This window comes from Pelophylax lessonae (genome assembly GCF_965119305.1).
Source record: "Pelophylax lessonae genome assembly, chromosome: 11".
In the NCBI taxonomy this organism is placed as follows: domain Eukaryota; kingdom Metazoa; phylum Chordata; class Amphibia; order Anura; family Ranidae; genus Pelophylax; species Pelophylax lessonae.
In genome coordinates this window covers 199,207,264-199,230,059 of record NC_138778.1, presented here as the reverse complement: position 1 = coordinate 199,230,059, position 22,796 = coordinate 199,207,264, and the positions used below count along the sequence as shown (strand labels likewise).

The window sequence follows — 22,796 nt, the reverse complement described above, 5'->3', positions numbered from 1 at the left end:
AAAAAAGCTTTGCCAATAAGCCCTGGTTCACACCAGTGTGGTATTGAAGTTGCGGTACTTCAGCGCGACTTCAAAGCAGTTGCGATTTCATGTGCAGCTTGCTGATGCAACTTCTTTTAACAGGTGCCAATGAAAGCTGTATACTGTTTTGTATTAGACCGCATTCACACTGAAGCGGCACGACTTCGGGGGCGACGTCACATGCCGCGTGCACCGCGACTTTGGCGCGACTTGCACGGACTTCATATAATGAATGTCTATGCAAGTCGCTCCGAGGTCGCCCCGAAGTAGTACAGGACCCTTTTTCTAAGTCGGAGCGGCTTGTGTCGCTCCTATTAGAACCGGTCATGTAGCACTGCATGGACCGCGACTTGTCAGGCTGACAAGTCGCCTGACAAGTCGCGGTAGTGTGAATGGAGACTTATTGTCTTATTTTTCATTAGATAAATAAAAACGTTTAACCAAAAAAAAAAAAAACAGATGTCAATGCAAGTCGCACTGAAATCACACAGAACTAGCGAAGGAACCTTTTTCAAAGTTGCTGCAACTTGAGTCGCAGCAATTTGAACAGTTCTATTGCCACAAATTGGGTACGACTTTTCATGTGACTTTAAACTGTCAAGTCGCATTGGTGTGAACCAGGGCTTAAACCTGAAAGCTAATTGGTTACTATGCACAGCTGCACCATATTCTATGTGCAGCAGACCATATGTTGTCCTAGCAGACCATATGGTGTCAAACTTCTTCAGACAATTTCGGCTTTCATAGGTTAACTTGTATAAGGGTGGCTTCTGATTTACCGCAGCACACCAGTTAGAAGATGTAGGAAGAGTAGGGAGTTTCCAGTTTGAGAATTTCTCCTCTTGCATAAAAGGCGACAATATCACCTTTTCCATTATACCTAGCGAGAGGATCCAAATGCAAAATGACTTCACCGATCCTATTTAAGGGCCTCAACTACTGAAACCCAAAAAAGGTCCAATTAGTGGACTGGCTGTCTTTTAATGCAACATCAGTGAATGAATTTGGACTCTTCTCTTTTGTTCTGGCGCTCCTTCCATATATACACGTCTTTTTCCAGATTGGAGGACAGGATCACACCATATGTAGGCAGTCACCCATGCCTGCATTTGTAATTAGCCAAAAAGAGGAGGTGGAGAAGGAATACTGGTGATGCCAGTGCCTACCATGTGGAGCAGTGATGTCGGCAGTGAACCAGAAGTAGGATGATGGCTGTACTATGTGGCAGGACTAAGATTTCACTTTCATAAATAAAAGTAGAGTTGGGCTTTAAGTCATGGTCCGGTATTACTATAATTCCTCCTTTAAAAAAGGTTAAGGCTTTTGTACAAGACATTGACATTGTGCTTTGTAACCTATATTTTTGTATATTCTGTCCCAGAGATGCCCATTGCATAATACAGACCTGTCTTTTGTTTCTACAGAGGAGCCTCCCTGCCTTGCGCCAGCTGACCCCTGACTCGGCAGCCTTTATCCAGCAGAGCCAGCAGCAGCAACCGGCCGCCCAGGCCACGACAGCCCTCACCGCAGTCATGCTGAACAGCTCTGTACAGCGAACAGCTGGCAAGACCACTGCCACCGTCACAAATACATTACAGCAGCCTGTCATAAGCCCTGCACAACCTGCACATTCTAAACCTGGCCAACCAACTCCACTGGTAAGTCTCTTCTCAGAAGTACAAAAAAGAATAACACAAACTTGTCAACTACAGCCTCTCACAAGCTCCGCAAGCTTTGGTTTTCAGCTTAGAAAAAAAGCTGTTCATTCGAAGGGATTGCATGAGGACTCGAGGACATACAATGCGATTAGGAGTATCTGGACTATTCTGTCCAGTTCTGGTCGCTAGTCCTCAGGAGGGATGTGTTTTGAGCTGGAGAGGATCCAGAGAAGGGCAACTAAACTAATTAGGGGATTGGAGGACCTTGACTATGAAGAGCGTCTACAATCGCTTGATTTATTCTCCCTGGAGAAGAGACGTCAGAGAGGGGACATGATAGCAATTTATAAATAACTTAATGGTTATCTCGGCATAGAAAAAAAGCTATTCAGTCGTAGAGAGTGCATGAGGACTCGAGGGCATACATTGCGATTAGAGGAGAAGCGTTTTAACTTCAGGCAACGAGGGGGGTTCTTTACTGTTAGGGCTACAAGATTGTGGAATTCTCTACCACAAGAGGTGGTTTCTGCAGGAAGTATGGTGGCTTTCAAAAGACTCTTAGACGTACATCTCAAGAATCAGGACATTAAGGGCTATGTGAGATGATTACAGCCACACACACCTACACAGGTTGAACTGGATGGACTATTGTCTTTATTCAACCTCACCTACTATGTAACTATGTAAAAAACAGCTTTGGCTACATTTATTTCAAAGGGGAAGGAAAAGGGCTGCAGTGATCAGGCTTTATCATAGGAAGCTCCTGCACAGAGGTTAAGTGCAGGAGTTGTATAATGCGGGATTACTGCACAGATCCAGAAGAAAGACACTAAGAGATCAATGAATAAAAAAACTGTACGAAAGTGAGAAACCTTTGAACAGCTATAGAAAGAAATCCTTGTCTTTATGACTATTTCCTATGACAATAAGCACCATCTAGTGGCCATATTCTGGTATTTTTCCTAATGATCATAGGAAATATTCATAATATTACACAAAATATGGGAATTATTTTTGATTGTGGCTGTGCAAACGTTTGGCGCCTTTGTGCAGCAAACTTTTTGTACATAGGCCCCCAAGATTTAAGTAAGCACACCCATTCCTCTTGTATTTAAACAGTAATTTTTAGCCCAGATTTTAGCTTTAGGAAAGCAGTCACAATTGGGAGGGGTATTCAAAGTATGATTTATCTCATCCCTTAGTGCCGGTTCACATTTGTGCAATCACAGAGATCGCATGTAATTCGGCGCGCACTGCTCCTAAAATTACATGCAATCTCTGTGCGGTGCAAATTCAGCCATACAGATTGTATGGCTGAATTCGCACCGCAATCGCACTAAAACACGCACAGGACCCTTTTTTTGGTCCGCAGCTTAATCTGATCGCATGGTGGTTCACACTAGTGCGATCCGATTCTGTGCGAACTTTCAGATCACACTGCGATATGCGATCTTATCTGGGGGTGTCGTTAACTTTTAATTGACACCCCAAGTGTTTTTCGCATATGGCAGTGTGAACTGCCAGGGGTGCGGATGTGATGCGGGAACACGCTTTATATTCGCAGTGTTCCTGCATCGCATAAATGTTAACCGGCACTTACACGCACAAATATCACACAGAAGATTCAGTTGATGTGCACTTTTATACATCTGAGTAGAGTTCACCTTTTTGAATGTTGGATAAGCTGCAATGTGGCTACATCCACCAACACCAGATTATTATAGAATAACATCACCTGTAACCTTCACTAATGTAGTTCTCTGTGCATTTTCCTCTCCTTTCTTCAGGTTATCCAGCAGGCACATAAAGCTGGGGCCGTTGTACGACACCAACAGGTCACATTGACCCAAACGCCTATGGTAGCACTTAGACCGCCTCAAAGCCGAATTATGCTCACCACTCCACAACAGATACAGCTAAACCAGCTGCATACAGGTGAGTCTTACTGACACAAAGATGTGATACGCAGTGTTACCAGTGTATACTTGCAAACATGATGAGTTATGTTGTTATCAGTGGATCTTTGTGATTGGGACATGACTAAGGCAGGCCCTAGATTGTGTGTTTTTTTTTTTTTTTCTTTTCTGCAGCCATGAGTTCCGGGAAAGAAAATCTCTTGATCCCCCCCCACCAACACAGTCACCGTTGATGGGGAAATCCCTCACACGGAGCCATTGTGTTCTGGTGGGGGAGGGAATGGGGAGTCGCTCCCTGTCAGGAAAACCATGATTATTGCTAGCAGCTATAGCTGCTGGCAATCGCATATAAAAATGCTGGTTGTACCAAAGTCTATTAATGAATTGCCTTGGGCACAATCAGCCTGCCCATATATGGTTTGAATCTCGGTTGTTCCCCTCTTGAACCTGCCAGGATTCAAACCATCTATGGCTGGTCTGACAGCCTGTTGGTTTTAATTAATTTACTTTGGTACAATCAGCCTGCCCATAGATTGTTAGAATCTCCACCAATCCCTGCTAAACCGGATAAGATTCAAACCATCTATGGCTTGCTTTAGTGACTGTTAGGATGAATGTGTGTGTGGCTTTAGACCTATAGCAGAGCATCCCAGACAGCAAAACTACAGGAAATGAATCCATGTGTAGACAGGATTATGAAAACAAATTAATCTTTAAAACCGATGGTAGTCAACTTTTTTGATATATGGGACCTCCGTTGCTGCCCCAGACATTACCAAAAGGCAGCATGTAATATTCAATACCTGGAATGCTACAGAAAGCTGTGAAAGATTGCAAGCATGCAATAGCAGGTTGTAAAAGACTTCAGTAATGGGAGTTGGAGATTCGGGACATTTTTTAGGAGAAAGTCCTAGATTGGAAACGCGTTGCATGAGACTGAGTAGGAGAGCAGTACAGGTGAGACTTGCAATTTTTTTTGATTGGGAGAGGCTCTGAAGATGTTCTGGAAAAGAGGATAGGAGGTGGTGAGGGGATTAGAGAGCTGAAGGTCTTCGGAGGGGGTGGAGAGGACAGTTTTCAGTGATATTTTGAGATGAGGTTAGTGATGTAGCTGGTGGTCGAGTTACGGATGGCTTTGAAAGTTGGTAATATTTTGAGTTTTTTCCGTTGAGAGATGGAAAGCCAGTGGAGGAGTGCTGGACACTGAGCAGTTAATAAAGGTGAATGAGTACTAATTTTGATGCAAGTAGAGGGGGCATGGTGGGCTGGAAATATGAACTCCATTTTAGAAAGCAGTGAGATGTCCGTTCGTAAATTAGTAATATACAAAAACACTAAAGGGGAGAGCTGAGGAGTAGAGTTGTATATGACACTAAAGCCTCGTACACACGCACAGATTGTTGGCTGTAAATTGTTGGCCAACGTCCGATCTGCCGATTGTAGGCTTGTTAGTATGATGCTTCCGACAACCAACTGCGAATTTACGGCCGGAAAAAATCTGGTCTGCATGCTATAAAATTTTTGTTGGCCAACAAAGAATGGCCGATTGTTCGTCAGTCAGTAGAGATTTCGGCAGACAAAAATCAGATGAGCAAGACTGGGCATGCTCAGAGAAGAAAAAACACAGGGAAAGTCAACCATCACATGACATCACTTCTGAAGTCGATTTTTGTTGGCCACAAGGTCCAGTGCAGTCTAGAGCACATTTCAATCAACAAACACTGGACAAAAGTTGGCCGATCAGTTGGCCAACAATCTGTGCGTGTGTACAGGGCTTTAGGAAGCGTTTTTCGATAGATGGGTGTACCAGGAGAAATGGGGGTCTTGGAGCTCCTTGTGTTTTTGAGAAGGGGACAGGTAGTCAACTGTGTCAAACGCAGCAGAAAGATTAGTGGGCTTTGGATTTGATAGTTAATGAGTCAATGGTGAGTTTTGGAAGGGCAAAGTTGCTTCATAGTTTAAGGTCTTTGTTGGCCCTTTTCACTGAACGTTGGATATTTTCAAGGTCTTTGTTGGCCTTTTCCACTGAACGTTGGATATTTTCAAGGTCTTTGTTGGCCCTTTCCACTGAACATTGGATATTTTCTGTTCAAAAGGCTTTTTTGGGGTTTCCAGACAGAGATTTGTTATACAGTACAATTGTACTAAATTAATGTGACAACAGTGTCTTTATACTGTCATTACCAAATTGTATTGTTTGATGTGGCTTTATCCCCTCATCTCAATATTCGTTTATATTCTAAAGGCTACCATTATTAATTGAAAGGCTTGTAAGGCTGTGTGTGTGGTTATTTATCTTCTAAAAGGTGAACTTCTCCTTTAAAGCTTTGTATAGAAGAGGGAAAAGTGAACTCCCTGGCTAGGTTTTCTCTTTTCTGTCTGTATACTGTTGGGGAAACTTCCCTTCATTTCCTGTCTAGGAGACGCAACAAAAAGTTAGCATGAATCTCCAGAAGTGGGGTGAACACCCCTTCGTTATCCCTGAAACAGGTGTCTGCATGGCAAGTTTTCCCTTAACCCCGTCTTCTTGGGACAGCTCTAAAGTTTTGGATTTCCCTTCACTTTGGATCTCAGTGAAAGTGATCATATTTAGGCAAAACGGAGGAAGGAATATCCCAAATGGGGGGACACAGACAGCATTAAAAGTTTGTGTCTTACCCTTCCCTGCTCTATTCATGCCTAGAGATGCACTTTAAAGTGTGTGTATACCCTAAAAATGAAACCCAACCATACAATGCCATATACACAATCCTATACCCGCAGTTGATCCAGAAGATAGTGAAAAACCCCAGCAAAGCATGATCCAATTTGGTACAGCAGGGGAAGATTTCCTTTCTGATCCCCCAGGAGGCAATCGGATATTCCCTGGATCTACTTTACCTATAAATATTAGTACTCAGTTGAATTATATACACCGAGGAAGGAATCCAGACCTTTTTAAAAAGGCCTGTTGATCCTGCCAGAAACACAGCAAACTTTTGTGCTCTCTGCAGTGTTTTTCTTTTTTTTTTTCTGTGGACTACAAAGCCCCTGTCCTATGTTATGTAGGCAAGGGGTGGGTTGGTGCTCTGTAGTCCTTACACACTTCTGAGGTAGCAACACTGATCCTCCATAGGTACTGGGGAATTTGGGAGTGGTGTCACCTTAGGGCAGAAAGCGTTACTGGCGGGATCTCCCTGTAAAAATAAAGCGCCAGAGATAAGAAAACCACAGCAGCCGCCATATCTAAGAACTTGTAAGTTGCGATCAGTACACTGTATATTTGTATATTTGTTCTTGGGTTTAAATGCTTTTAATTTTTCCTGTAGATATTAAGCTTATTAATGGATCAACCCCAAACCTTTAGAGTGGGAAATGTTACCACAGCAAAGGATTTATAGTATAGAGCAGTGGTTCTCAACTTCCGTCCTCGGCACCCACTAACAGGCCAGGTTTGCAAGATAACTGAAATACACAGGTGATCTATTTTGCTGCTCAGTGATTGCAGTATTCTAGTCTGCATCTCCCCAAGGTGATACTTAAAATCTGGCCTGTTAGTGTGCCCTGAGGACTGGAGTTGAGAAACACTGGTCTAAAGGGTATGTTGGGGAGGAAGAAGTGGTGGGGTGAGGCAGGGGGTAACACATAGATGTTTTAATGCATTTAATAAATTCTCTGTATCTATTTTTCCTCTATCCTGTCCCAGTGGTAAAACAGAATGTTGCAGGTGGCATGAAAGCCTTTCCCACGGCGGCAGCGCAAGCGGCAGCCGCACAGAAAAACAAATTAAAAGAACCAGGGGGAGGATCGTTCAGGTAAGAAGTAAAAAAAATATTTCCACAAATTATACATGTAACTGTGGGGTACAGCAGTGTGTCCATCAAAAAGGAGATAGCAGCTTAGATGGACCACACAGTGCAGCAACAAGTGAATTGCTAAAATCCAGACAGCCTTGCATGTATGCTAAAGTCAGAAACCAATCTCAATTATTGTAAAGTAGTCTTTTTTAGTTTTTTTTTTTCTTCTTTTCTTTTTTTTTTTGCATAGAAGTACCCTTGAAATAATTTATAGGTCTCAGAGAGCCCCTGCTAAAACTTTTATATCTAGAATTTACGGTACATTAGCATGATCAGTGACCTATAGATATATTAATAAAGTCACAAGGAATGTGGTGTACCTTTTACATTTTTTTACAGCAATTTTTAAATGACAGAAAAATATTTTTTTTTCATGGCCAGATCGAATATTGTCTTGATAGTTATTTTATTTGACTATTTCTTACATTACGTTTCTTGTTCTTTTCTTACAGGGATGACGATGATATCAACGACGTGGCTTCCATGGCGGGAGTAAACCTGTCAGAGGAAAGTGCGCGGATATTGGCAACAAATTCTGAGTTAGTGGGGACGTTAACGCGGTCTTGTAAAGATGAATTGTTTCTGCTCCCTGCGTTACTACAGCGACGGATACTGGAGATCGGTATGTCTGTCCCATTGTACAACATTAGATTGATATATGATGATTATTGGGAAAAAATGGAGCCGATACCCTTGTAAAATGATGGGATGTTTACCCCTGTGTAAAAAGATTTGCTGCATACATATGGATCAGTCAGGTAAATGATATGCATGCATAACCCGTTGCCATCCGGCCTTTGGCATAATGACGCCAAGGCCGGGCTCTCATCCCTCTGGGTAGACGTTAAATGGCATCCTCCCAAATCATACTTTGCGGCATGATCTGTCACCGGCTGTGTTCACTGTATTACGATGTCTGAGCACTGTACCGGCTTGCTGCCAGTACCATGTGACTACTGTAAACAATCACAGCAGGTCACATTACATTTAAAACTATGGATGGCTTCCTTTCAAGCCATCCATTGTGTACAATTGTGTTTCTAGTTGTGATTGGTCACAGTGATCACGTGTTACAGACTGGGCCAATCACAGCCCATCTGTGCCATGTGATCAGCTGTTGCCAAACACAGCTACACAGCTTAGTACAACAAAACAAGCTGAATGTATCGATTTCATTCAGTAAAATGCTTGCATATAGCAATGAAATAAATTGCTATAAGCAAACATCATATGTAAAAAAAAAAAAAAAAATTTGTTGATCACTTCCACAGAGTAGTACAAGGTTACTATGGGAACAGTATATTGCTCTGGTCAAAGTGTGTTAACCACTTAAGCCCCGGAAGATTTTACCCCCTTCCTGACCAGGGCCTATTTTGTGATTCGGCACTGCGTGACTTTAACGGACAATTGCGCGGTCGTGCGACGCTGTACCTAAACGAATTTGACGTCCTTTTTTTCCCACAAACAGAGCTTTCTTTTGGTGGTATTTGATCACCTGTGCGATTTTTTTTTTGATCATGCGCTATAAACAAAAAAAGAGCGTCAATTTTGCAAAAATAATATTTTTCACATATTTTTTATATGAAATTCCCCCCAAAAAATTTAAAAATCTAATTTTTTTTAACTTTTTCGGCCAATTTGTTTTATGCTACATATGTTTGGTAAAAAAAATCGCAAAAAGCGTATTTTTTGATTGGTTTGCGCAAAAGTTATCGCGTTTACTAACAAAGGGAAAGATTTTTGTCATTTTTGTTGTTTGTTTTTCTTTTTAACGAGTAATGGCGGCGATCTGCGATTTTTTTTTTTTTTTTTTTTTTTTTTTGCTGGACTGCGACATTGCGGCGGACAGATCGAACCTTTTGCTGACATTTTTGACACTTTTGGGGTTACCAGTGACATTACTACAGTAATCAGTGCTATACATATGCCCTGTTACTGTAAAAATGACACTGGCAGTGAAGGAGTTAACTGTATTGGAGAGGGAGGGGTTAAGTGTGTCCCTAGGGGCGTGTTTCTAACTGTGATTGGCTGTGGCTACTAGTGTAAGAACAGAGATCAACGGTCCTACATAGTAGAACCGTCTGATCTCCATTCTTACACAGGGAAGAATGACAGGCGGCTTGTTTACATTAGCCGCCTGCCTTTCTTCCGGTGTAACGGACGATCGCGAGTGCCCGGCGGACATCGGGTCCGCCGGGCACACGCGTGGGGGGGTACGTGACGGAGCGGTAGCACGCCTCCGGCGGCACGCACTCGCTCCCTAGAGCCTCACAGGCTAGCGACGTAGCCCTACGTCACTTTGCCTGTGAGGAGCTGACTGCCGGTCGGCAGGCGGTTAAAAAATAAAATAAAAAAAGTTGTTTTTTTTTTTTTTTGTACTGTCACCAGTCAATGTCCGTGCTCACCACCACACCACTTATATAATGACGCTGTACTGCACTGGTGACAGTATGTAAAAAAAAAAGAAAAGAAATGAGATGTCAGTACATCAGGATTAATCTATTTTCAGATATATGCCATAGTTTATGGACTCTATAACTTTCCTACAGACTAAATAATATACACTAATTCGGAATATTTTCACCAAAGAAATGTAGCAGAATACATTTTAGTCTAAATTTAGGAAAGATTATTTGCAAAACTTTAAAACCAAAACTAAGAAACGTTTTTTTTTTTTTTTATTCTGTCTTTTTTCATTTATTTAGCAAAAAAAATGAAAAACCCAGTGGTGATTATATACCACCAAAAGAAAGCTCTATTTATGTGTAGTTTAGGTACAGTGTAGGATGACTTCACAATTGTCATTTAATGTGCAACAGTGCTAAAAGCTGAAAATTGGCCTGGGAAATGGAGGGGGTAAAAGTGCCCTGTATTGAAGTGGTTAAATTGGTCCAAGCTAGACCAGAACTTTACCCTTTAAAATGAAAAAAATAAACCACATTAAGGCCTCTTTCACATGGGCAATCCAATCAAGTCTGTTTATCGGGCAGACCTGATTGAATGATTTGCGTATCCCTGTGGACCTCTCTACCTCCAATCCAGTCCACTGAAAACCAACAGAAGAGGATTTGTCCTCTTCCGTGTAGGCAGCTTGGATCAAAGGTAGTCTGGTATAAACAGACAGCCGGTCTGTTTACACCCATTGAGCAGAGCAGGCTTGATCCGTGTCACTCTGCATAAACTGAGCAGACACAGACCTGTCATCCATCCGCTCTGCTCAGCAGGGGATCAGTGGACAGATACCCTCCAGAGCAAAACGGATCCACCCCGTGTGAAAAGGGCCTAAGAAGGATGCAGGATCACCTCCTGTTTGCCTGGACGCAGCTGCTTTACATTCTCTTTGGCTGTAGACTGCAACCTGTGTGGAGTCCTTATTTTGTCCACATCAGTGGAAAGGTTCATTTATCATTGGAAACTTGCACACAAGATAGTATTAGACAATTGGCAGCTTCCTATTCAGTGTGGCCTTTTTCATTACTAGGTAAGAAACATGGGATAACGGAAGTCCATCCAGATGTGGTCGGTTATGTCTCACACGCCACACAACAGCGATTACAAAACATTGTAGAGAAAATCTCAGAAACTGCTCAGCAAAAGAACATCTCTCACAAAGTAAGTATAGGATATTGTCCCCCACTTAGCCCTGGCAATAAAGAAGACCTGTCATAATTTGCACTGCCATTGTGCTGACTTGGATTGAGAATGCAGCAAGTTAGGTTGGAGTGAAGTTAAAAGTTCTTCAGAGAATGAATCCGCATCACAGATAATTAGAACATCACTTTAGCCTTACAGACCAGAGCTAGCTGTTTCAATTTTAAAAAAAGCTCACAGGGGGTTATTTACTAAAGCTGGAGTGTGCAAAATCTGGTGCAACTCTGTATAGAAACCAATCGGCTTCCAGGCTTTGCAAAAGCTCAAGGCCCCTTTCAGATGGAGCGGATCTGTCCAAGCGGAATTCGCCTGCTCAGCGGGGGATCTCTCAGCTGATCCCCGATGAGCAGACAGATCTGTGTCTGCTTATCTATGCAGGGCGGACAAGAACACTGCTCGCTCTTCTTTTATGAGGCGGTCGGATGGAAACCGACTCCATGTCAGTTTCCATCCAATTGTCATCTGATTCTATTCGCTGGATGGATGGCGAACCTATCGCCATACTCTATTCTTGGTGGATTCTATTGGATCGGATGTCTGCTCCTCTAAACATTACCACTGAGGGGCTGAGCGTAGCTGTCGTTGGGTGGAGTGTCATGCATGCATGCTGTAACGAGACCCTTGCTTGCTCGCTTCCGCTCTCCCGACACTCCTCTGTTTCTAGTGACTCAGCTTGCAGATCCCAACGTCTGATGGTTCGGTCAACCAAGGCTCCGGGATCCGAACTACAGCTATGTGCCATTCAGAATCCATTAGAACAAACACCAAGCAGGCTGTATGTAAGTTCAAACAGGAAGACAATTTATTGGAAGCACACAGCACACTTTTATACAGAATTTGGAACATCCTGCCCCCAACAACCGCTTTCCCATTGGTCAATTGCACAGTACATGCCGTTCTCCTTCAGGTCCTCCTTAGCCATGCAAATGAGGACTCGAAAATGAATCAGCAGGGATTGGTCAGATAGCTTGAGTAGAAGGACTGTTATGTGTAATGAGACAGAAGCCCCCAGGGGACCATCAATGTACACAATAGCCAGACACAGAACAATGGTTCCATAACGAGCCCCCAATACACATTACTCTGAGTGTCAATATATCCCCTAGCAGACAACAGGTGAGTTCATTAGCACACCCGATAATAGGTGAATGGAAAGCCACCTCAGACAAAAGCAAAATTGTTACAGTCAGTCTCCTCATTGAACTTCCTGGAATGACCATATTAAGAGTTGTACTTCCTGGTCAGAGACCTCATGGCAAATGGGAACAAATCTCAATATTTCTACATGGAGACCTGGCTGACAAATATGAAGCAATCCCAACCATCACCCATCTGTCCTTAAATTCCAAAACAAAAAAATGCCGTGTAAGATAGGCCCTTACCCCTGTTAAGGATTAGTGGAAAACATTGGGATAGAAAAAGGCGGGGCTTTACGGGCCAGTGGGAGTAGAAGGATCAGAACCAAAACCAATTGTAAAATCAAAAAAACATTTTATTGTAGCAAGTAAAAATCAAGCATGGGTTACCATGCATGTATGATAGCAACAAAATAACATGCAAAATAGTTAAAATCAATTCTAACATCACTGTTTATATAGAAACATATCCCAAAAGGGATTAGAGCGAACAACAAAGCCTGTGTAGGTGGATGATGGGTCTCAAGCTGAATTCGGTCACGGTAGGTCCCCAGCCAGCCGACGCGTTTCGCTTAAGGCTTCCTCAGGGCCTGAGAGACCATAACAGACCGATGTTTCTAGTGTTTATATTGCAACAAATTAAGCCAGGCTCAAGGGACTCTTTTTTCTGTGCAGTTTGTAGGAGGGATATCCCCAAACTTGTCCTAAATGATAGCAAAATTGACCTCTCCTCAGACTGAGAAATACTTCAGGCAGGTAAATAGGGCCTATACGCACAGCTATCCAATTATATGGACCCGCAGTCCTGCAGGCGGCGAGCATATGACCACACAGAGGGCTTGGATAGCCCAGGACTGCGGGTCCATATAATTGGATAGCTGTGCGTATAGGCCCTATTTACCTGCCTGAAGTATTTCTCAGTCTGAGGAGAGGTCAATTTTGCTATCATTTAGGACAAGTTTGGGGATATCCCTCCTACAAACTGCACAGAAAAAAGAGTCCCTTGAGCCTGGCTTAATTTGTTGCAATATAAACACTAGAAACATCGGTCTGTTTCTATCCCAATGTTTTCCTTAAATTCCAGTGATGGTGAACACCGTCACACATGCTCTCTAGGCTTTCTTCCCCCATTCTGAAGGAACCCACTGCCTATAATCTAGAGCTTGCTACACCTATTGTTTTCCTCTGCTCTGTCAGGTGGGTCTAAGTCCTCTGGGACCTCCAAGTCCACTCAGGATGTATCGTCCACGTGCACTCCACTCCTTTGACCACAGACTGGCAATCAATTCAGACTAAAACTCATTCACACTCATGTAGTCCCACTAAGGAGGTAATTCAGAATTTGACCAAGGGTCCAGGACACGTATCTTGAGATCAGCTGGTAGGGAGATGGAGAACAGTGAGTTTATAGTCTGATATATCTTCCCAACACCTTAAGACCTCTCCACATCATATGAATATGAGATTCCATGTGCAATTAGGAGAAGGTATGTCACCCTTGAATACTTGAGCATGGTATGGTAAACTCTGAATAACGAATAGTCAACTTTTGTGATGGAGACAAGGTTAGAGAAATGGCCTCCTAAGCATCCATCCTTTAATCTGCTGAGAGTGTCTAAGTCCCATCTCCATCCTGCTTTTTCCTTGATGGACAGTCAAGGTTGGCAAGCTTGAAGCAAAGCTTTAAATATCTTGACAATCAGGCCTTTCCTGGTCTCTTCCACTTGAGCTATCATTGTGATTAATGATTGTGAATAATGGGTCTGTCTCCACTCTTGGGTCTTTAAGAGATCATACTGCTGCAAAGACCCTTTTAATTGCACCTTCTATTGGAGCCAGTACCTTATGTGGACTGGAAGCAACTTGAGGGCCCCACCTGAGGGTGTGCTGGAAATGTTTCCCTTTGAGAGAGTATTTGTTAAAAGATGAACTGTTTGCATCATGGATCTACCAGTGTACCACCTTAATAGGAACACAACTAGTCAGGTAGGAGGTGTGGTCTTCTTGAAAGTCTCTCCAGACAGGCTGTTAAGCCGGCCTTAGATGATTCGAATCTAGGCAGGTTCAGCAGGGACCAGCCAAGATTTGAACCATCTATGGGCAGGCTGATTGTACCCAAGTTTATCTGTCAATCGACTTGGGTAAAACCAGCCTGCTGGAATTTCACATGCGATTATTGCCAGCGTCTATAGCCGCAATAATCACTGTGTTCTCTCGGCAATGACGTCTCTTTACTGGCTCTTGTATTTTAGCCTGATACCCTTTCTTGGGTATCCCCATTGTGGAATGCTCAGGCAACCTTCTGTAAAGAGAGTTGGCTTTATGGAGCCTGATTGTGTGCTCCTTCCTGAGGTGCCTAAGGTGTAGGATCTGGCTGGTTTTGGGTTCTAGTGCTGGTGGTCACCTGTCACCAGTGGGTAAGGCAGTCCAGCTTAAACCTTCCCTTAGAGAGCAACATCTTGTATACCTTTAGCTTCTTTGTCAGCAGGAAAGGAGTTCATCCATTCCCCTCCATCAAGAGACTGTAGGGTGGTGGGGACTGCCCAACTCCCCTTTTCTTGTGGTCCTAGCTTCGCAGATCAGGTAGTTCCTGTCTCAATTCTTCAGGCTACTGGTGTACTCTTGTTCCTGGGCAATTTCATGCTCTGGTGTGCCACTTACCCTGGCACTACCATCTGATCCCTCAGATCAAGTAATTCCCTCCACAGCAGGTGACCCAGCTTCAAATATGTTTCCTACTTTGGATTGCATTTGATACCAGCTTATGTGCCTTTGCTTTCAGAAAGGAGTGGAAGTCCCCTATGTGATAAGTTCTGACCCCTGCACTGGACAAAGCTGAGTATTGGCGGCATGCAAAAGGTCCTTCTAAAGGATGTTGCCTTTGCGAGTAATTCTCTTAATCGATAGTAGCTGCACCCAAAAGAGAAGGCTTGTGTGCCTCTGATCCTTTGTGGCAAGTACATATTATTGTTGGAGGGCCTTGTGCCCCCTTGGTTTGCCCGCAGGCAGTGTACCCTAGTGTACTGCTGCACATGATTTCTGGGTGGGGGGGGGGGTGGAGATGCATCCCCCCCCCCTTCCCCCCTCATCCTTGGTGCCTTCTGGTGGTGGGGCTGGGGCCTCATTTTCATTCTTGCCTACCTTTGTGACAGTGTCTTCCTTCCACCTTCTTTTTCTGTTGAATTTACTTTTTGGGACTAAATCCTTGGGTTTTCTAGTGGGTTCAAGTTGTCTCTTTGCTCCCATGTGGGCTATCGGGTTGTACTAATACTGTACATTCTCTAATATACCTCATCTAGTGGGGTTGGTTGTCAAGCTAGGCATCAAAGTTTTATTCTCTTGACCTTAGGGCCGGGAATGGTAGACCTTTGGGCCTTCTCAAGTTGACTGGCTGACTAGCTGGTTGGGTTCCTCCTGGGGGAACTGCAGTGTTTTTGTTCAGTTGATTATATCAGGTTGTTGGTGTTTTTATTGTTCCTGCTGTTATTGGTGGGTTGTGGTTGATCAGCTTCTTGCTGACTCAGGTACAGGTTTTCCCTTCTGTGTGGAGCCATTCCTCTCTAACGGTGTCCTCCTCCATCAGGTTGATTCTTCATGCTATCCCCCTGGTCGTGTTAACTGGCTCCCCTATCTGGTAGAAGGCTGAACTCCTCTATTCATGTTTGAACGTTGGTACTTCAGGCGGCTCTCTCGCCCTCTCCTTTAGGCATGTTAGTTGTAGTTTGCTGTGTTTTTCCACCCTTCAGTTGGACTGCTTTTGGATGTCCCAACTGTATATGAATCCTTGTGTCCCTCAAAAGTTGAGAAAGAGAAGAGGATTTTTGCACTTATCCTGAAATCCATTTGTTGGGAGTCTATTGAGGAACACCGGTCCCGTCCCTGGCATTGGCTGGCAGACATTTTTTCTGTTTGCCTATGTCCTCGCCCCTCCTGTAGTTGACAGTATAACCCCAGCTGTATCTGAATTCCTGGGCTGAATTCCAGGAGTTGTGAAGTCAGAAGGTTTTTTATCTTAATGCATTCTATGCATTAAGATAAAAGGCCTTCTGTGTGCAGTAGCCCCCCCCCCCCCCCCCAATACTTACCTGAGCCCCATCATAGGCTGAGATGGCAGCGCGGCTCTATTTGCTCCTGCTGCTGTCAATCAAATCTAAATAGCCAATGAGAAGAGAGGGGACGGGGGCGGTCAAAGCTCTGTGACTGAATGGAAACGGAGCTGTGACTCAGCTCAGATGCCCCCATAGCAAGCTGCTTGCTATGGGGGGGGGGGGGGGGGCAGGAGCACCGAAGAAGGACCTGAGGAGAAGAGGACGATCAGGGCTGCTCTGTGCAAAAACAACTGCATCATTGCTGGTGAGTATAACATGTTTGTTATTTTTAACAAAAAATATTCGTTTTTCACTTTAAGTTGCATTTCTCCCATTATGCACATGTTATTTAACCTTATCTTGCGTAACTCAGTTTATATGAAGAATGTAGGGTGGTGTTTAAAAAGCCCAGAAGAATAGTGGACCTTAATCCTGACTGACATGATATGTGGACTTTCTCTATCGCTCATTGACAGACGTAGTCTTCTTGATTCTCAAGAGCTGGGTTATGTTGTCTCCGCAGGAGTAGGACTAGGCAGAAAGACAAAACGTTCTGGCTCCACCTTAGGGGCAGTCCCTGAGGGTATATCCTCCCTCTCTCTGCTACAGGGAATCAGTTTTTTTCTGTCTAGTCAGGAGTAAGGACCTAAGTTCCTTGCTGGGATCTTTTGGTCCTGGCAAGACTTTTTTCTTTAAGAAAAAGACATTTTTTAGGTAGTTTTCTCCAGTGTTTTTTCCTGTGAGATCTTCAAGCAAAGATGCCGGACTGGGCGACACTTGTGGTCACCCCAGCCGGCCTACGAGCACGCGCAGACCATGGCATTGCGCTTGGTCGGCCGCGACACATTCAAGTAAGTATGCGGGGCCGGGCGACGGGCTGGATGTTGAGATCCAGTGGTCACCCCGGTTTCTGCCTACGAGCGCGTGCAGACCAGAGCTCCGCGCTGGGTCGGCCGCGACGGAGTCCCAGTGGAGGGACTGACCTTGCGAGTTAAAAGTCTCGCTTGGACGCCAAGAACCAGAGAGTCGAGGCGTCCGGAGTGGTCCACAAACCCCCACCCCGGTGGAGAGGGTATTGTGAAGAGAGGGTGCCTGTCGGTTCGGTATGGTGAGTAAACATTCCCTTTTTTTCCTCGTTATGAGGCAGTATGTATTATGGGCCCCTCCATATATGGCCAGTATATATCTGATACTTACAAGTCCCCCTTGTAATACAGCATGTGTTTGTGGGAAGTGGACTTGGTTTAAGAGCTAACACTCTACCCAGCAGACTGTAACATTACAGCTGACATAGGAGGTATAATCCTACCTTATGTGTAGTATATCTTCTGTAGATCCATATATCGCCTCTTAGCAGAGATGCAGGTGGATGTGCTGGGAAAAACGTTTTTCGGCGGTCCGCCGCCATTTTGCCGTAGACCAAATGCATGTATGTCCTCAGGTCACGCCGGCCGCCATGTTTTTGGAGTCTTATGTCTCTTCTATGGGGGCGGCCATGTTTTGTGAGCCCAGCTACCTCGTGGAGAGCTGGGAACGCCGGAAGGCGTACACAGGGGGCGGAGCCACGTCCTTCTACCCGGGAAAAAGCAAACAGCTCCTTCCAGTCTGTGTAAGACAGACGCTGACTGCAGTTGGTTGGAAACTGCACTGCATCGGTTGGTGAGCCTTGGGGGTCCCTCTCTCTCTCTGTGGGATCGAGAAGCAGGTACTCTGAGGGGCGCTATTGCGCTAGGGGGAGACACACAAAAAAAAAAAAAAAAAAAGTTTTTTTGTTTTGCTGGCAAAGGTGTCCTGAATTAACATGGACCCTGCCACTCATGTATCTCCTCCGGATCCCCTCGAGGGGTCTGCGGGATCCTCCAGCACCCCATTGACAATTGAATCATTGTCAGCTATTATGGAAACTTTTGTGTCCCGGGTGGAAGTGGCTTGTCAGGGACAAGGCGCAAGAAAGCGACCCCCGCCTAACCCCATATTATCTGAAACCTCGGATTTAGACTCTGAGCCTATTTCTGCAGTTGCAGGTACTTCATCTGGGATTGGTGTCTCGGGTCCTGTCTCTTCAGACAGTGAGGAGGATGTTTCGGCATCCGCCATAGCCCGAGAGGAAGCGTTGGTAAACGCACTCATTGTATCTGTTCAAGAAACCTTAAGGTTACAGGGTACTCCATCGGAAATAGCTGAAACTGAAATCCCTTTTGGGACTAAAAAACGCATCAAAGTGGCGAAGGTTTTTCCATTGCCCAAATGTTTTGGCAATCCAATCGAAGAAGAATGGCGTCTGCCAAAACGCACTTTTACTATTTCTAAACGCATTGACAGGCGTTATCCGTTTGAGGAAACCCTTATTAAGAAATGGACAGAACCACCTGTGGTGGATTCACCAATTGCTAGATTGAATAAAGCCACGGTTATTCCTTTAGAAGACGCTCCGTCTTTTAAAGATCCAGTGGATCGCAAGATAGAAGCTATGTCTCGCACCATGTTTTCCTTGATTGGATCAGCTTTCAGACCAATAATAGCTATTGGTCTGGTTTCGCAGGCTGTAACTGAATGGACCAAGTGGTTACGCCGGACTTAGAAGAGGTCCCTCAGGCGGTATCAGATTTGTTGGAACAAATGATACAGGGGTTACAGTTTGTGTGTGATGCGGCGTTAGACGCCACTCCATTATTGGCGCGAGCATCAGTCTCAGCAGTGGTTCTCAGACGTACACTGTGGCTAAAAGGTTGGTTAGCCGACCAAGGTTCCAAAAAAGCATTGGCTAATATCCCCTTTTCAGGAGAGCGTCTATTTGGAGCCAACTTAGATGAGATCATTAAAGATCTCACGGGTGGAAAGAGCACCTTTTTACCGCAAAATTTTAAAGGTAGAGGAACTCGTCAAAGACGAGGGCCTTCTTTTTCTGCTCACAAGAGGTTTTTTCGTCCCGCGGGTGAAAAAACTAAGTCCTCCAAAGCTCCTGCAGGAGGCGTCAGGGGTCGTTGGTCGGGCAAGCAAAAGCCCCCCCCCCCCCAGACCTGAAGATAAACCATCCAAAGCCTGAAGGTGCGCCCCCACCCATAACTGGGGTGGGGGGACGTCTTCGCCGGTTCCCGGATCCATGGCTTTCCAGAATCCCGGACAAATGGGTTTGCGAAGTCATAAGGTCAGGGTACAAGATCGAGTTTCGATCTCTCCCACCGGCGCGATTCTTCCCTTCCAATATCCGACTATCCTCAGATCGTTTAGAAGATCTGCGGAGAGCAGTCACAGATTTACTACAACAAGGAGTGGTAGTCCACGTTCCTTGGACAGAACGGTTTCAAGGGTTTTATTCAAACCTATTTACAATACCCAGGAAAGAGGGCAAAGTGCGTCCAATTCTGGACTTAAGAGCACTCAATTCTTTTGTCAACATAAGAAGATTCAGAATGGAGTCCATTCGCACGGTAGCAGCCTTCCTGCATCCAGGGGATGTCCTAGCGTCCATAGACATCAAGGACGCCTATCTTCACATTCCCATTTTCGCAGGACATCAGCGGTTTCTACGCTTTTCCGTAGAAGAGAACCACTATCAGTTTGTGGCGTTACCTTTCGGTCTCGCCACGGCTCCGCGGGTCTTCACAAAGGTGTTGGCCCCAATGTTGGCACTTCTGCGCCAAAGAGGCATATCGATCCTTGGTTACCTAGACGATCTTCTGCTTCATGCAGAGTCTCCTCAGACCTTGCTACAAAACATAGAAATTACTATGATTTCTTTACAGGAATTCGGGTGGCTAGTGAACCAGCAAAAGTCATTTCTGGTTCCCACCCAGAGGCTCGAATATCTGGGTCTAATTCTAGACACAGTCAGGACAAGAGTTTTTCTTCCGGTAGGGAAACTCCGAAAGATTCAATCAGCAGTCCAGTTGTTACTGTCCAACAGCTGGTCTTCCCCTTCGGACTTGCATGAGGGTTCTGGGGTTGATGGTGGCTTCGTTCGAAGCAGTCCCATTTGCCCAGTCCCATACCCGAATTCTTCAGCAAGAGATTCTTCTCAGATGGAATCGGAATCCGGAATCCCTGGACAATCAGATCCGATTGAGCAAACAGACCAGAGAGTCTCTGGTCTGGTGGCTTCGGTCTCCGATGCTCAGCCAGGGAAAGTCATTTCTGCCAATATATTGGACGATAGTGACCACGGATGCCAGTCTATCCGGATGGGGAGGAATTCTCGGTCAGTTATCTGTCCAGGGACTTTGGTCCCCGGAAGAATCCAGGTTACCGATAAATGTATTGGAACTGAGAGCGATCAGACTTTGTCTGATTCACTGGACCGAGCAGTTCCAGGGCAGCCCGGTTCGGATCCAGTCGGACAATGCCACGGCCGTGGCTTATGTCAATCACCAGGGGGGCACCAAGAGTGTCCGAGCGGCCAAAGAAGTGGCTTGCATTCTTCGCTGGGCGGAACGATTTGTTCCAGCAATCTCTGCGGTGTTCATTCCGGGGGTGGAGAATTGGCAGGCAGATTATCTCAGCCGTCAGACCCTGGATCAGGGGGAATGGTCCCTCCATCCAGACGTTTTCCACCAGTTGTGCCTACGGTGGGGCACCCCGGATGTGGATCTGTTGGCATCACGATTCAACAGGAAAGTTCAGAGATTCGTGGCTCGCTCCCGCGATCCTCTAGCAGAAACCGCAGACGCACGGATCGCCCCGTGGGGGCAATACCAGCTAATATATGCCTTCCCTCCTCTCGCGTTACTGCCAAGACTTCTTCGCAGGATAGAGGAGGAAGGAATTCCAGTAATCCTGGTAGCTCCGGACTGGCCTCGTTGAGCTTGGTACGCCGACATGGTCAGACTGGTGGCGGACGTCCCGTGGAGACTTCCTCTCAGGGAGGATCTACGGTCTCAGGGACCGATCTTCCATCCTGCTTTACGATCGCTGGCTTTAACGGCCTGGCTATTGAGACCCAGGTGCTGAAGGACAAAGGTTTGTCAGCTTCAGTTATTCCTACTCTAGTTGAAACAAGGAAAGCGACTTCCAGAAAGATTTATCATCGCACATGGAAGTCCTACATTGCATGGTGTGAACCTTTGGGGTTCCGTCCTCGGTCTTATTCGATTAGTCGAATATTGGCTTTTCTGCAACAAGGGGTTGAGCAGAAACTGGCCTTGAGTACTATCAAGGGTCAGGTCTCAGCATTAGCCATCTTCTTTCAGAAGCCTTTGGCTACTCATTCCTTGGTGCGGAATTTCATCCAGGGGGTGCGACATCTGGCTCCGCCAGTGCACGCGCCGTTACCCCCCTGGGATCTTAATTTAGTGTTGTCGGTTCTTCAGAAGCCTCCCTTTGAAGATATTAGGGAGATTCCTCTACCTACGTTGTCCCAGAAGGTGGCCTTCTTGGTGGCTATTACTTCTGCACGCAGGGTGTCAGAACTGGCCGCATTATCTTGTCGTTCCCCATATCTGGTGGTTCATAAAGATAAGGTGGTTCTTCGTCCGAATCCATCCTTCCTACCAAAAGTGGTTTCAGAATTTCATCTAAATGAAGAAATTGTATTACCTTCCCTGTGTCCTAAGCCCAGTCATCCTCGGGAGTTTGCTTTACACTCCTTGGATGTGGTCCGGGCGATCAGGGTATACTTGAAAACGACAGACTCGTTTCGCAAGACGGATTCACTTTTTGTGATCCCAGATGGACCCAAAAAGGGGTTGCCTGCATCTGCCGCGACCATTTCCAGATGGATCAGACAGACGGTAGTACAGGCTTATTCTATTAAGGGTCGGGAGCCCCCGTTCCCTGTTAAGGCGCACTCCACTCGGGCACTTAGTGCGTCATGGGCCTTTCGCCATCAGGCGTCAGTGGTCCAGGTGTGCAAGGCGACTACCTGGTCGTCGGTGCATACCTTTACAAAACATTATAAAGTTGATGTAATGGCATCGTCTGATGCCTCGTTTGGCCGCAAGGTTTTGCAGGCCGCAATTTGAGGAGACCAGTGGTCTACCTCGAGGGTTTTTCCGTTGGAAAATTTTTTTCTTTAGTCTCATTCTTTGTTTATAATGAGCCTTTAAAACTTCTAGTTTGGCACCGGTTGGGCCTTCTAGATTGGATTTGATTTGTCAATCCCACCCCTCATTTGTGGCACTGCTTCTGGATGTCCCAGCTCTTGAGAATCAAGAAGACTACGTCTGTCAATGAGCGATAGAGAAAAATTGATTTTTGTAAGATCTTACCGTAAAATCCTTTTCTCTTAAGCTCATTGACAGACGTAGTACCCGCCCCTCTATCATTGAGTTGGGTTGGGTTAAATTCTCTGTACTGCTTTAAAACAGAACTGATTCCCTGTAGCAGAGAGAGGGAGGATATACCCTCAGGGACTGCCCCTAAGGTGGAGCCAGAACGTTTTGTCTTTCTGCCTAGTCCTACTCCTGCGGAGACAACATAACCCAGCTCTTGAGAATCAAGAAGACTACGTCTGTCAATGAGCTTAAGAGAAAAGGATTTTACGGTAAGATCTTAC

General features: G+C 45.2%; 1 protein-coding gene across 4 annotated transcripts in view; it reads left to right on the top strand.

Annotated features, from left to right (window-relative positions):
* The window catches only part of TAF4 (TATA-box binding protein associated factor 4), a 136,424-nt gene that overhangs the window by 99,121 nt on the left and 14,507 nt on the right, over positions 1-22,796 (top strand). For all 4 annotated transcript variants that reach the window (XM_082271519.1, XM_082271520.1, XM_082271518.1 and 1 more), the window contains 5 exons: positions 1,446-1,679; positions 3,467-3,614; positions 7,281-7,389; positions 7,884-8,053; positions 10,913-11,043. In XM_082271519.1, the coding sequence (XP_082127645.1) occupies positions 1,446-1,679; positions 3,467-3,614; positions 7,281-7,389; positions 7,884-8,053; positions 10,913-11,043 (792 nt within the window). The remainder of the gene's footprint in view (positions 1-1,445; positions 1,680-3,466; positions 3,615-7,280; positions 7,390-7,883; positions 8,054-10,912; positions 11,044-22,796) is intronic.